Genomic DNA, 15,970 nt, shown 5'->3' with positions numbered 1-15,970 from the left:
GCGCCCCTAGGCCCAAATAATTTTCCGCCCCTAGTCTGGCCACAGTTATCACGCACATAGGCCTAAGTTAATTGCTTGAATACCACTCCTGGGGCCCATTTCATAATAAACTACAAGTTACAAGTTACAACTTGTAACTTGTAATTTCCATTAGATTTGCATTGGGCGATCAGCTGATTTACTAATAATATTAGTTTGTACTTTATTATGAAATGGGCCCCTGGTGGGAATTTTATCATTGCAAGTTTTTTTGAAGAATTGACTCGTTTTCCTTAATAAAGTGCAGTCTTAAACACTTTTAGCAATTTTATGCTTTTAGTAAATGCTCACGTTTGTGGAACTGAAACAATACAACTCAACCCACCGAGCATTCCTGCAAAAAACATGGCCATTGATTCCAATTTCAGGCCCAAAAACATGAACTCCATACAGTACGTGATACCATAGATTAAACATACTCCTTTAGTAGATTTGTCATCATTATGGACTAGCTCATTATAACAATTCTTGTTATTTAAACTTAGTTTATCCTAAATAAAACGATGTAATCATAAACAATAGGTCGTCTCCTGGTTATATTACAAGAAATTAAAACACACATCATAGAACGAACCCTAAAATTATAGAAACAAAAGTATGTCAACACTAACGTTCAGTGTCACCAACGTGAACTAGACATGAAAATAATGAATCAACAATGTGATAGCTAGTCGACTTGAGTTATATTTAATCTATGGTGGTACTGCATCTAGGTTATATTTCCAAAGCAAAACAGAGCAATATTCCGGCTATCAAACCTGCGCGGCTCGAAACGGCCCAGGGTTCTTTTGTTTCTGGTATTACTATAACCATATCGATCCTTAGGTCTGAGGAGAAAATTACAGCATTAATGGTGCTTTGGAAGGTATTTAATTTGTCAAAAACCTGTTGCAAACTGAGATTAATATTTTTTTGTTAATTTTAAAGATAAATTGATCATTTTTTTATATATTCAACACAACGTATTATATATTTTAACTGGATCCTGCAGATTGTTGTAAACTAATCAAAAGATTAGTCAATAACTTTTGTTTTGTGTGTTTGGTGGTAACAGTGTCTAGCACGCATGCTACCCTAATCACTCCGATCAGTAGCACCGAGCCAACATAGTGGCAATACGATGCATACCACTCGGGCGCTCGACAATATCCCTACAGCCTACTCCCGTACCAATGTTCGTTACCAATGTTGTAACGAAATTGATGCGTAATTCTGAAAAATAGTTTAAATCTTCTAACAATTATTTCTTCCTATAAACTTCAGAATCAGAATGCTTTATTAGCCAGAGTTTTTTCTATCAACTATGACTATTTATTTTTATTTTTTAATATTTTAAAAATATGTCTTCCTCTCGGCCTTGCGCCCTCTGGGAGCTCGCGCCCATAGGCCCGGGCCTACAGGGCCTATTGGGAAATCCGGCCCTGTGTCCAGCAAATTAACGGCTATATTGTTCGGGTGGGTTTCGAGTTTTTCTTGATAGTTCTTGCTAATTCTTGTTATTTCTTCAATTACTGTAGGTATTCTGAAATCTTCATGGATTGTTCGATTCGAAACAAACCACGGAGCATCAACTATTCTTCGTAGCGCCTTTGACTGAAATCTTTGAATAATTGCTAAGTTGGATTTACTTGCCGTACCCCAAAGCTGTATCCCGTACGTCCAAATAGGTTTGATCATAACTTTGTAAAGTGTGAGTTTATTGGTCAACGAAAGCTTAGATTTTTTGCCTAGAAGCCAGTTGAGTTTACGAACCTTCAAGTCCATTTGTTGTCTTTTACACCAAATATGTGTTTTCCAAGTTAATCGTTTATCCATATGGAATCCTAAATACTTAACGCTGTCCACTTCTGTCAACACTATATTGTTCAAAGTAACTGGAGGGCAGTTTTCTTGTCTCAGCGTGAATGTTATATGTAAAGATTTTGTTTCATTAACTTTAGTTCTCCATTTTTTTAGCCACAGTTCGAAATCATTTAATGCAACTTGCAATTGATTTGAAGCATCTTGAGGATTTTCGTGAATGGAGAGAAATGCAGTATCATCCGCAAACGTAGCAACCGTAATATTTTGGCCCACGGGGATATGCCCACTATAAAATGTCACTGTGTATCACTTAATATCTTCAATATCAGCTGTAAACCCACTAAAAGTCTAATATATCAGCAGCGATAATTCGTGGATAGCGCTGGGTTCACAACGATATGGTAGGCATACGGTTAAGTATCGATCATCGTAGTATGAAAACAACTACTATATCGAATATCGTAAATCGATTGGCTTCCATTGCGAGCGCAACCAACCAACCAAAACGTGAACAAACGAGTTTAGCTGCTAACTCATGTTTTCCAATTTTTTATTTTATTTATAAAAATGTCATCGTATCAATGTTATTGTTTAATGTAAGACAGATTGTAAAAAAACCAAACCAACCTACACCGACAGACAGAAGAAAGAGGACAGAGACAACAAAAACTACTAGCACTAGCCTAAAAGAAGAGGAAAATATCTATATATATAATTCAGTAAGACCAAATCTTTACCAGAAAATTGTGGACGTCTGGTAGGTAAGTCGCAGAAAAGTGGGAGGGGTCTTAAATTAAAGGTCTTGACCCCAGGGACTCGGGAAAAATAGCAGAATTCCCATAAAGTTACCAGAAAACGAGATATAACGAAAAATATCCACCATAAGAAATGCATGGGGACTGAAAAACGTCTGCATTCTATCAGCTGTTACTTATTTATTTGCAATGTTTACATTTATTCCGAAAGTCAACGTTGGTAAATAATGCTTCAGAATGAATTGTGTTTAATTTTTTTGTTTTCCGTTTTTATAATGAGTGCAGTAACTAGACAGGGTAGGGGAAGACCTTCAAGACGTGGAAGAGTGTCCAGGAATTCAACAGACTTAAGAAATGCAAAAGAGAACGTCATGTAGGGCCTAACTGTGAAAGAAATCCAGAAGCTGTTTTACAACATGTGTCTTTAGATGAACGCTGAAAAATGAGTTGAGTGTTGTTTCTCACAATCTAGGTCCTCTTAAAGCACTTGCATGCATTGTGGCGCATTTCACTTCGCAGATGAGGCCACAAATGGACATTTCAACGCATGCTGCCACAATGGGCATGCCACAACCACAAGTAAATGACGAACTAAAATAACTGTTTTTACATGATTCGAACTTCATAAAAAACATAAGGCAATACAACAGTGCAATGGCCTGTGCGTCGCTTTCCGCTACACAAAAAGAGATTCCGGGAAATGGGCCTTACTGTCTTAAAATTCAGGGACAAATTCATAGATATATTTCTGACTTACTACCACGAAATGGGGAGTTTCCTTCATAATAATTAATAATAATTTTGACCTTTACATGTGGTTCTCAAAATGGAAACTATAACAGAATTCGTAAGATTACAAAACAAATCTTCAAATTTTAAACTAGAAAAGATGTGCAATGTTTGGCTGTATTTTAATTTTAAAAACATTGGCCTATTTCGAATATTTGTCATTTTATATAAGTATGGTTTTTTATTGTAGTCCAAATTAGGGGCTACGGCCCCTATAGGCCACTAGTTTGATTTAATTATGTTATTTAATTTATTCCAACTTTGTTCCTTTTGATCAGTTTCATGGTGCCTGCAAAGGCACCAACAAAAAAACAAGGCATCTAAACGCTTTTAAAAGTAAGGGGCGGGGGGGGGGGGGGTGGTAATTTATCTGGCGTTAATTGCGCAAGTTACTGGAATATTAATTTTAAAATTCCTCCGTAATTTAAGTTCTTATATATTCATCATGCTGGTTATTAGCCTTACTGTAATTGGATAATAAACATTTTCATTGGCAAATTTTATGCCAGGTTCAGATATTATGTTGTACTTATTTATTTGCATTCACTCTCACTGATTGTGAATTAAATTATGGCCTTCCGTCGCCAAGGCCACATTATGACGTTTGACGACAGACATATGAGCTAGGAGCAGCTGCAGCAGAAGGCACCAAGGCAATAGTTTACTTCCACCATGAGACAGCCGGTGAGCCAGAGCCGATTCGTAAAAGATTAACCCTTGCCGACAGACCGCCACCGCCCACCACCACCCACCACTGCTCGAGCGAACACCATTACCGCTAGCTCAGTGACCGCAACGATACGTTGAACAGCCGTAGGTCGGTGGTCTAGGTCTGAAGGTCTCGTCTAAAAAGTCGATGTCTGTCATCCGGTAGAAAACAAGCTCGATATTTAACCGAATGCCTACCATATCATTGTGAACCCAGCGCTATCCATAATTCGTCCTCTCGTCACAGGTAGAACAGTTCTACCAACCCTATCAAATCAACCATATTGGGACGTACTATGTGACGTTTTAGTACAATTTTAAAGGACAATCTTGATCTCGCAACTACGGGAAAGTGAACTGACCTGAGTGACCCGACACCTCAATAACTGGAATGGCCTGTTGATGTAAAAGAAAAATCTAAGAAATGCCAGATTAAGTCCATTCGTAGAAACGTGCGAGGGGATTAACGGGACACCCCTGTATTCTGTTCCCTAATATTTCCTTTAAAGTTCCCAGTACTGACTGTTATGGGTTTGTTTATATTAAACAATCGGCCAAATACTTTGCACCAGGTGTCCATGTCTACATTTTACAACATGCATTTCGTTCACCTTTCCCAGTAATTCGTGGTTCGTTTCTGATTTTTTAATAATGAGGCATATTGTGCTATTGTTCTAAATACATACGAGAGATATTCAAAAAGGCAAAAAGAAAGAAAAAAGTTTTGAGGTAATAACAAGCCTATATTTTAATCAGGAAAGTGTTATCATATGCCAAATTTCAGCCTAATCCCGATTTGCCCAATGAATTGTTATTGAGTGATTGAACCCCAAACAAACACACAAACATTCATTATTAGTAAAGTAGCACCGTACTTCAACGTATAAATCAGGCCGTAACTTGAAATAAACGCTTAGGCCAGTTACATTTTTAACATCCAAATGTAATATTATTTCGCCTAACAGCGTTGATCAGTTATTAAACGGAGGCAAATAGTACCAAAAGTCATTATCTTGCAAAAAAAAATTTTTCTAAGAAAAATCAGGTTAACAAAAATAAAGGACTTTGGCTTTGACTTTTTTCAGGTTATAATCCTAAGTCAAATTTGTAAAATCAAAATAAAATGTCCAGAAATGCTATTTAAGAGTTAGCTACATTAACTTTATCTAAATTAACTGAATCAAAGTACAATATATTTAATGCTACAGAATATAAATCCAATAGATTTATTTATTGATAAATCCAACCGATTTATTTATTAATAAATCCAACCGCGAGGTGGTGGGTTGTCGAGTTGGCCGGTGGGGCACACGGAAGATTTCTAAGGTGCCGTTTGACGACACTAACTGCTGCGTCTGAAGAAACAGACAATTTTATAATTTTCTATTATTAAATTAAACTGTCATAACCTAACCAAACTAACCAAACGTGCTGATAATGGAAAAATCGAATAAAGGTTTACTAATCTAAAAAATAGTTTTGTTCATAAAATAAAATTATAATTGTCTAAAATTCCAATTTTATATCTTTTAATTATAAAATTAAACTGTCATAACCTAACCAAACTTGCTGATATGAAAAAAATGTTGATAAAAAGTTAGTGCCACCGGCAATGATTCAAACCCGGATCATCCGGATTATCAGCCCGCAACGCTATCCACTGCACCACCGAGGCCATTGGCTGAAAGTCGTATCGTTGCGGTATTCGTGTTACCTCAAAGTGACGTCAGCAGTTAGTGACGTCAAACGGCACCTGAGAAATCTTCCGTGTGCCGTTTCGTCGAGTTGGCACGTTGTCGCCTATGAGCGAGGTGGCGCGTTGACGGCACCGAACACTGAGCGTACACGTCAACCCGCCACCTCGTAAAAGAGTGGTGGCGGGTTGACGGGGTGGCACGTTGTCGCCTACGTACGAGGTGGCGGGTTGCCGACATCGAACATGGAGCTTCACGACAACCCACCACCTCTGATAAAAACTGGTGTTGGCGGGTTGTCGTGGTGGCATGTTGTCGTGGTGGCTCATTGACTTGAGTGTGTACGAAAACCCGCCACCTCGGAAAATTGTGTGGTGGTGGGTTGTCGTTGTGGCCTGTTGTCGAGGTGGCGGGTTGACCTGTACGTATACGTCAACCCACCACCTCGGTTTTTTTGTGGTGGTGGGTTGACGCCTCTGACCAAAACACCGAGGTGGCGGTTTGACGTGGTGGCGCATTGACAGCGACCCCTCCAAATGACACTGTTGGCAAAATTAATCCTGAAAAACATATCGTGCCTGCCACGTGCAGTTTGGATGCTCCGTGTTCCGTTCCGATACCAATTCCGCTGTCCCATGGGTGGGACCCCATGTAGTGTGGGGTTGCGGTCCTCCGTCCTACTCCTACAACATGAACGGTCTCGTTTTAGCGAATTTCCCATATAAGGAATAAGCTATTGCCGTAGTACTCATGGTAAGACCTGGACCCGGGACCGATTTTTCTTTCGTTTTGAGGTCCCTAGAGGCCAAAAATAGCATCCGTTCAAATTCATATATATATATGTGTCCGTTAGCGTGATAACTCGAGCAAAAATGATCCGATTTTGATGAAATTTGGTACAAATGTGTAAACCTACGTTTATTCGAACGAGTTCGCGAACCAGCATGATCGGACCATGGGAACGGGGGTTTATGGGGGCATTTATGGGGTAAAAAAGGGGTTTTCCCATTTTTGACCCAAAAAACTTGAATTTTTACAATTTCTTTCCAAACTATTTTGTAGAGCTTAAAAATACAAATAATTTAGTATATTGAAGCGTTTTAATGCGCCTAATGGTTACGGAGAAAATTCAAAAAAATTGTAAATTTAAAATTCCCTTGTTATTCTTATGGAGGATAAGTAAACTGTTGTAATTTGCTTATTTGTTAACATATTTTTGCCCAAATTTGGAAAATGTTTTTATTTCTTACTAACTATTAACATTTTACATAAAAAAACACTTTAACCCTCCCTGTTGCAGCAAACCTGAGTATGTGTTAAACTGATTTGATTTAAATAGGGAATAAATGTGATATTTTTAAGGAGACATTTTAGTGTAAATCCAATCAGGCAAATGGAAATTCGCTTAGTCTGCAGGTTTGCTGCGGCGGGGGTATTTCGTAGTCTAGTCGTAGTGTAACAGTGTACGGTTACGGTTTGTAGTGTGTAGTGCCATGGTAGTGCTTAGTTAGTGTGTGTGGGTGATTCGATTCGTGAGTCGTGATTGTATTTTTGTGCATTGCTTGCATTGCATTGGCTTTGGCTTTGGCAAAATTGACATTGTTTGTAGGTTACCCATAAGATAGAGATATTGAGTAAAATTGCTGATTTGTGCAATAATAAATAACTTACAATTGTTCGTTTTTACCAAGGGAAATAGTCTTGCAACATGTCTGAAACTCGTGTCAGACGTGTGGTTACTGAAGATCTATCAAACGTTGAGTTTGAGACAAGTGAAGATGTTGAAGTTATTACCACGTTCAACACCATGGGGTTACGGGAAGAACTTCTTCGGGGTATATATGCTTATGGTAAGAATAATCAATCATTTCCTAACCTAAGTCAGGCCTATGACACTCCAGTGAGATTCAGCTTTTAACAATTCAAAACATGCCGATAGGCCTAGGCCTAGCAGTAGCAGGTCTTGGCTTGGGCTACAGTGGCCCGTGGCAAAACCCTCAATCTGAATGCTTTTAAAAAGTAGCTAGCCAAACTTATTCCTCTTTTTAATAATAATACTAAGTAGTAAGTCATTTATTAGGCCAGATCAACATACATTAGTTAAGTCAAATTAAGTTAATCTTAATTGATAAAACATAGGCCTATTGATTATCTTACAGTGAAAACAACTAAAGTATTTACAAGCAACTACAAGTTAATAATTCAACTTAACACGTTCGCTGCGGCACGTCAAATAGCGGGCGTAACCCCAGTGCGGCGCAGCCCTCAGCGTCGAGTAAACCCGATTGCCGCGTGTGATTGGCCTTTTCAATTTTGGTCTGACGAATAGCAAATAACGTGAGGGGATGTCCTGCTTTACAACGAGAGTCGATGTAGTTCGCTAAACACCTACAGATAGCAGCACTGCTTGGAACGTAGCCGGTCCCATTGGAATTGTACTGCCAAATGGAGGGAAAAAGACGGGACATAAAGAAGACTTTTGAGATTGCCAGACGGGAATTTTACGGGGAAATTTACTACCAACCTACACCACAACAAAATGCAAGTCACATACTCACACGCTAACGTCGTATAGGTCCGCTTTCGGCCGACGCTAGAGCAAAAACGAAGATATACAAAAGGCATTACCGAGCGTTCCTGATGGGGTACGGACGCACCGTACGGGGGCCAAGCTCCGTACCCGATCGGGAACGGCCGCACTCTACGTGTTAAGTGCAAACAAGTAAAAGTCTACCAGTTTTTAGGGACGCTGTATGTAATGACTGCAACTTAGGTAGACAACTGTTAGGCTATAAGTTAGGCCAAGGCCTATTTAACTCAGATGGGTAATTATGGCACCTATAAAATGTCACTGCTGGTTAGCCTACCTAAGTTTAGAAGTTTAGTCTCGATTAAGTCAAGATTTGTTTAGTAGGCTTAGCCTGATCATAACTTAACCCTTAGAGTGCCAGGCGAGAAATAAAAGTAAGTTAACGCTCAAAAAATGCCGATGATTTTTCCCGAAGGTCGCGCTAAAAATGCCGAGCGCAATCTGGCGATTTTTAGGTTAAAATTTCGTAAAAATTGAATTTTCGATATTTCGACCAACGAAAATCGATGTATCGCATCTAGTAACTTTCGACTCAATGTTAATATATGGGTTAAAAGAATCCGAGTATCCATTCGGTTGTTATGACAACTGTTCGATCATTACGAAACGTCCGGTCAGCCGGACGTTGGCACTTTTGGCTCGTTCTAAAAACGTCCAGTCGGCCGGACGTCAGCACTTTTGGCTCGTTTTAAAAACGTCCGGTTCCCCGGACGTTGGCACTCAAAGGGTTAACTTGAGCGGGATTAAGTTGGGCTACTCATGTGACTTTCTCTAACTTTTAGTTTAGGTACCGGTATTTTGCTAAATAACTTAAGGCGGGGACACACTTGTCATACACCCTTCCGATCCGACTCCGATCTTACTGCGGTACGACTGTCGGAGAGGGGAATGGTACATAACATTGAACGCGGTTGTTTACACCTCTCCGACACGCGTCACGTCATACTCCGATCCTACTCCGATTTTGACTCCGATCACGCACCGACACTGCAGTCTATTCGTTTGTCGGATGCAGGACGGGTTGTTTCTTAAAAATCACCTTTATTCTTAAGGTTTAAGAATAATGGTTTAAGATAAATATATGCCGATGCTTGATGTGAAATCTGTGCGTGCATACCTTCAATTTGAGACCTCGATCATGAAAATCGGACGGGTAGAAGACCCAAACGAACTCGAGAAAGAAAACCCAATGTGCTTAATATACAGGGTGTCCCGGAACTCTCTACCAATATTTTAGGGCATTGCTCCTGGGTAAGAAACATACCTAAATATCATATTTAAACTGTCTGGAAGTCCTTAGTTACTCACACAGCCGCCATTTTGTTTTTTTCAGTTATTAATTTTTTTCTAAAGAATGGTTAAACATACGAAATGGAAACTTTGCACAAACATTATAGACAACTAGACAAAGCTACAAAAAAATTATGACGATTTTTCAAATTCATAAAACAAAATGGCGGCCATTTAAAATTTTAAAATTTTGTTTCTTAATTAACTCAAAAACCGTTGATTTGATAAACATTTTAAATGGCCGGCATTTTGTTTTGTGAATTTGAAAAATCATCATACTTTTTTGTAGCTTTGTCTAGTTGTCATAAATGTTTGTGCAAAGTTTCAATTTCGTATGTTTAACCATGTTTAACCAAAAATTAATAACTGAAAAAAACAAAATGGCGGCTGTGTGAGTAACTAAGGACTTCCGGACAATTTAAATATGATGTTTAGGTATGTTTCTTACCCAGGAGCAATGCCCTAATATTGGTAGAGAGTTCCGGGACACCCTGTATAAGATGGGCACTTAAGTAAGCCACCTAACTTTCTTTCCATACAGAATGAACCCAAATTCTTCGTTTTCCACTGCCCTTCAGAGATGTCTGACTTTCTTCCTCTTCAAACCGCCATCATGGCTGAATTCCGAAGTCCAAAGTTTTCGAACATGTTTACCACCTTCTGTTGCACGTAGTTTACAAATCAGACTGGCAAGTGTTGATCGACCGGTGGAGGAAATCGGGCATGGGTCGGAAGCGTGTATGACAAGTGTGTTCACCCCCTCCGATCCCGCACCGATCCTTCTGGAATCCCGCAAATCGGATCGTAGTAGGATCGGAAGAGTGTATGACAAGTGTGTCCCCGCCTTTAGGCAATTCTAAGAAGATCTTCAAACTTTAGTTTACGTCCTACATTTACTCACATAAGTTACCGCAGTTTGGTTAGGTTTAAGTGGTTTGGAACAGTTTAGTTTTATAATCAGCTGGTAAGTTAGTTAATGTATAACTTTATAGTAAATTTAGGACGTAAACTAAAGTGCAACCGAAACATCTTACCTGGCACTTTTGGAGCAAACACTGTTTTCATCTCAATTCAAATTAAAGGTTGCTTAACCCTTTGGCTGCAAGGTAGTTTTGTTATTTTCCATCGCGATGTTGCCAAGCGAATATAGCAGTGTTGGCCACCTGCTGCCAGCACTAGCCTATTTAGCATATGGTGACTGTGTACTGCCAGGAAAAAACATGTGATTTTACAAAGTTACTTATTTGTTAAATGTCATAACTTCCCTTGTACGTACCGTACCTAAGTTAACTTAACTTATAAATAACTTAGGCCTATGATAAAACAGAGCAATTTTTGTTTTGTTTTGTAGAAGAATGTTTTTATAGTCTAAGTATGTAGGCTACTAACTTAAAAGCCCGACATGGTATATATCAATCACGGACGCCTCGCCAAAATTAGCCTAGGCCTATATTTTTTTTTACTATTCTTATGCTAGGCCTAATAACATCCTAAATAAAAATTGATTGTCGTTTTCCCCGGAAAAACACTGTTTCCCCGGAGAAGGGGAAAAACATTTTTTGCAGAAATGGGTCATGAGGTAGGCTACATAGGCCTACTCAAATTAACCAGTATAGAGTGAGCTGAGCCAGAATACAAAATTTTTTAATAGGCTATCCGATGGATTTTAACGGAGATACGGCCGGAAAAGTGCCGTTTCCCGGAAAAACGATGAAGAATTATTTTATTTCAACACACACATTTTAGGTATCTAAAATTGTGCAGACGCTGATTGCGTTACGTTGGGTTCAAGGTTGGGTTGGGTTAGGTTAGGTTAGATTGTACCTATTCGGTTATGTAAGGTAATGTACCGGTAGGGTGGAGTGGGGTAAGTGTGACAGCGGGATTCAAGTGTGATAGCCGGCCATCTTGTTTTTGGGAATCGCTGAAAAAAATTGGTTTTGTCATAGAAATAATGCTTGACATATAAGGTATGGGTCATTGCCACTAAATGTGATAGGCCTAATTTGCCATTTTTTTAAACTTTTTTTTATAAAATATTTTGTTAATATTAAGTTATTATAAGAAGTAACCATTCAGAAATACAAATCAATCAGCAGCAGAGCTTAAAATCTTTATTTAGTAGCCTATTTTTTTCTATTTTTCAGGTCACCAAGTACAGTCCGGTCACACCTATTGTTATAAAAAAAAAACAGTAAATATTGTTCAATAAAAAAACAAACATAATGATAATTAGGAAATAAGACTATTTCAACAGGTTTTATAGTTTTATAAGACTAAATGTTTGTTTTTTTCATGAAAAGTGATTGAAAAAGGTGAAATTAAATAGAAACTCCTCTTAAAAGTCAACAAAATCCATCATAGTTAATTAAATATTTACTTGTATCTGAAAAAAGTTCAGTAGCATTGAAATACAATTAGTTTACAAACTAGGTACCTATTGTAAAAAAAAAAAAAAATTACCAATGCATTTTTCTTAATTTGTATGAATCAGTACCGTGACCGGGCTGCCGCCGTCGTACCTAAAACTAAGATTTTGAGTATGCGTCCATCCTGTTATGCGAATATTTGAGCTTAGGCCTACATATGGTTAAAAACTGACCATAGAATCGTAAACGACAAATATTAAATATATAACAAAAAACTAAAACGGAAATTCATTCATACCTCCGGATATTTTGGAAACAAATTTCGTATAACAATTTAGGCCTAGTTTTTTTTAAACTATTTTTAGTTAAAGTTTAATATTTGTGTTGTTAGTAAAATTTAGAATATCAAATAACATAATAAAATAAACGCAACCTGCCATTATTATACATTTTGGCACTATATTACTCTATCTATTATTCCGGTCACGGAAAAACAGCTCCGTTAACATGACCGGACTGTTCGTGACTGGACTGCAATCTTACTATATTATTTAATATAGCTCCTAGGCTAGTTGACGAGACTAGGCCTCATTTTCAAAACAGTTTCCTCAGGCTTCAGACTTCAGAAGGCTGTCATACGCGACATTCCAGAGGTCTGGGCCGATTATGGAACCGGAGATAATCCTCTATGATACGCATGAGGTATGCCGGAACGTGGAAGGTGTTCTCCATAGCATCCAGCATATCGCTCCACCTCGCGGAATTAAATGCTTTTCGCACATCGAGTGTTACGAGTAGCACAATCCTACGAGAGTAGTGGTTAAAATCCTCAGCTCTCATCACGGCTTGGATTCACCTCCTCAACAGCGTCAACCGTAGATCGCCCCATCCTGAATCCATACTGACGAGGGGACAGGTCCCCCGCAGCGACCACAGCTGAATTCAGCGGGGAACGGATCAACTTCTCGAGGACTTTGCCAGCCATATCCAACATACACAGAGGTCTGTAGAAGGATGGCAGGTCTGTGTCTCCCCCTTCCCCTTCCCAACAAGCACAAGTCTAGCTGTTTTCCAGCACGAGGGGAAAACTCCTTCGGCTAGGCAGGCGTTGTACATGCGCAAAAGGATCAAGGGGTTAGTAGTCAAAACCTTCTTGAGGACGTCGCCGGGTACCCCATCGGGTCCAGGAGCCTTATTGTTCTTAAGGGATAGGACGGCCGCCTCCACCTCTCCAAGGCTGAAAAGTGGTACATCATCCACCCTTCCGAAATTCCGCAGTGGGAGCAACGTGTGAGCCGGGAAAAGGGACTCGACTATCCTCTCCATAGTGGCCCCATCCATGACGGAAGGTGGAGAGTGGGCGCCAAGTTTCTTGGTTACCAGGCCCCATGGATTGGAATCGACATCGTCCCTTGTCTCCCAGCAACTGTGTTTACTCCGATGGCTCGACGAAGAGACCTCCTAGCCACTCTGTAAGCATCCAACTTACTACAGGTTCTTTGGCCATGGTATCAAGTCTTCTGGCTCTCAATACTGCCCGACGCAGTTCCGCAATCTCGGCAGTCCACCAGTACACAGGTCGCTTATTAACACACTCATTATTACATTATTACACACATACTCATTTTTACACCGGGATCTCCTGCGAGGCATAGACTCATCGCAAGCCGAGACGATCAGTCCCATCATGGATGTAACTAACGCGTCTGCGTGAGCCACGCTAGTTGCGGGAGGAACCACCGGCTTTCCTCGTAAGATGGCTTCATTGAATTTTGCCACGGCCAATTTTTTAATATTCCATCGAACGGGCACTTGATGAAACGCTGCTACTTGTCTCTGATGACCATCCAGGACATCAAAAATTATGTACTGGTGGTCACTGGCCATGTAACCAACTATTAGAGTAGGCTAGCTAACGAAAGTTGGGAAACACCGCTCTAGGTGACTGTAGGCCTTCCGCTGTATGTTGTTGCCTTTAGTGGAGACCTCAACCTTGTATCTTTAAGGCCTTTGGTCTATAGAGAATATCACACACACTACCACAGCGCTAATAGTTCTCCTCATATGACATTCAGTATGCAGGGACCAGGCATCCTCACTACGCGGCTCACGGACCGCATGCAGCCCTCGGACTGATAAGAATTCAAACAAAATTTTAGAGTTACTGGCTTTGGACATAGTACCAAGCGATTCTGATAGATAGCTGCACTACCCAGGTTGCAGTTGGTAAAGTAGTGTCGCTATCTTAAATCTAGCAGGAAAAAGGTGAGACAAAGCCCTGATCTATACGACCCTGGTGGTGATTTTGGGTAACTATATTTTTTATTGTCAGAAAAGTACGTCCCCACGAGCTACAAAGAAATATAGGACGCTCGTGACGAGCTGGCTGATCCATGGAAACATTAAACAACAATGAACGGTGACGTTCCGGAACGTTCCTAGGTCCTGGCGCCGTGGCCCCGCTGACGTTCCGGAACGTCCATAGCAGCGAACGTGTTAAAGAAATTGCTTCAGGTAGCTTAAACACATGTTTATAGGGTTTTATTTTAAACAATTGTTCCAGGAGAGGGCTTAGACCCCCCCCCCTTTTACTGGTATTCCATACCCTCTAGATCCCCCGGATGAATATGTTTACAAGATATTTACTCTATTTGTTGTTGTTCTTAAGATCTGTGTTTCACTGCAAGTAAATAACATTACCTATAATTACCTATTTAATTGTAAGGGTAGCCGAGTAACTATAGTGATTTACACTAAATTACAGGATTTGAAAAGCCATCTGCAATACAACAGCGGTCAATCAAACCAATAGTGAAAGGACGAGATGTGATTGCTCAAGCTCAGTCTGGTACCGGCAAGACAGCAACATTTTCCATTTCTATTCTTCAGTCATTGGATACCACATTACGTGACACTCAAGTACTGGTTTTATCACCAACAAGGGAGCTTGCCGTTCAAATTCAAAAGGTATGTAGAAAGACTTATTAGCGAATTTCCCTATAGGGAAGTAGCTATTACCGTAGGTCTCATGGTAAGACTTAGGCCCGGGACCGATTTACTTTTTCATTTTGATGTCCCCAGAGGCCAAAAACACCATTCGTTCACATTTTTATATACATGTATATATATATATAGATATATATATATCTTATCTTATCTTACTAATATTATAAATGTGAAAGTTTGTGTGTTTGTTTGTTTGTTTGAAGTTCAATCACGCATTAACTACTAGACGGATTGGGCTGAAATTTGGCATGATGATAGCTCACATTCCCGATTAACATATAGGCATATTCTTTTCTCAAAAATCTTTTAGGGCTCCGCCCCAGTGGCTCAAATCGTCGTAGTTCTCCATGTTAACCTTATAAATATTTATATTTAAAGGGAATTAAAGAATTTAGTCAGCTGTTTCAACAAAAAAAAAATTGTTCTATAACATGCAAAAGCATTAAAAAGTTATAAGATTTACCAACAGGGTCCAGCACTATATTTTTTTGCATTTATGAAAACAGCTAATTTGAACTAAGCAGCAACAAAAAACTGTGTTACACAATGAGATCTGTCAAAATAGGATTGTTTCCAGTTATGTTTATGTTTTTAATTTAATGAATAATTTGTGATATTATGCAAATTTTTGATAATTTATTTTTCTCTATTGTTTAGGCGAAGTGGTAGAACATTATGGCTATGGTAGATGTGTAGATGTGGTAGAATACTGTAAATTTAAAGAAGCTAATTTTATCAAACTGTGTCCTCCCCCATTCCAAACGCAAAGATTGAGTATAACTGCAATAAGCATTTTATACTTATATGCTAACCCCATACGAAGGACAGGTACTCTGCTAGTATCTTACTAATATTATAAATGTGAAAGTTTGTGTGTTTGTTTATTTGTTTGTTTGTTTGTTTGAAGTTTAATCATGCATTAACTAC

The 15,970-nt window shown here is 39.2% G+C and overlaps 1 protein-coding gene across 1 annotated transcript in view; it reads left to right on the top strand.

Moving 5' to 3' along the window:
- The first annotated feature begins 7,286 nt into the window (after positions 1–7,286).
- The window catches only part of LOC128982549 (eukaryotic initiation factor 4A-III), a 100,760-nt gene continuing 92,076 nt past the window's right edge, over positions 7,287–15,970 (top strand). Inside the window, exons 1-2 of the mRNA XM_054401506.1 lie at positions 7,287–7,638; positions 14,802–15,004. Coding sequence (XP_054257481.1) covers positions 7,497–7,638; positions 14,802–15,004 — 345 coding nt within the window. The 5' untranslated portion in view covers positions 7,287–7,496. The remainder of the gene's footprint in view (positions 7,639–14,801; positions 15,005–15,970) is intronic.

Source organism: Macrosteles quadrilineatus, unplaced genomic scaffold (genome assembly GCF_028750875.1).
Source record: "Macrosteles quadrilineatus isolate MER2022 unplaced genomic scaffold, UCM_ALF_1.0 Scaffold_1__1_contigs__length_201487025, whole genome shotgun sequence".
Lineage (NCBI taxonomy): Eukaryota > Metazoa > Arthropoda > Insecta > Hemiptera > Cicadellidae > Macrosteles > Macrosteles quadrilineatus.
This window is presented reverse-complemented; position numbering and strand designations above follow the sequence as displayed.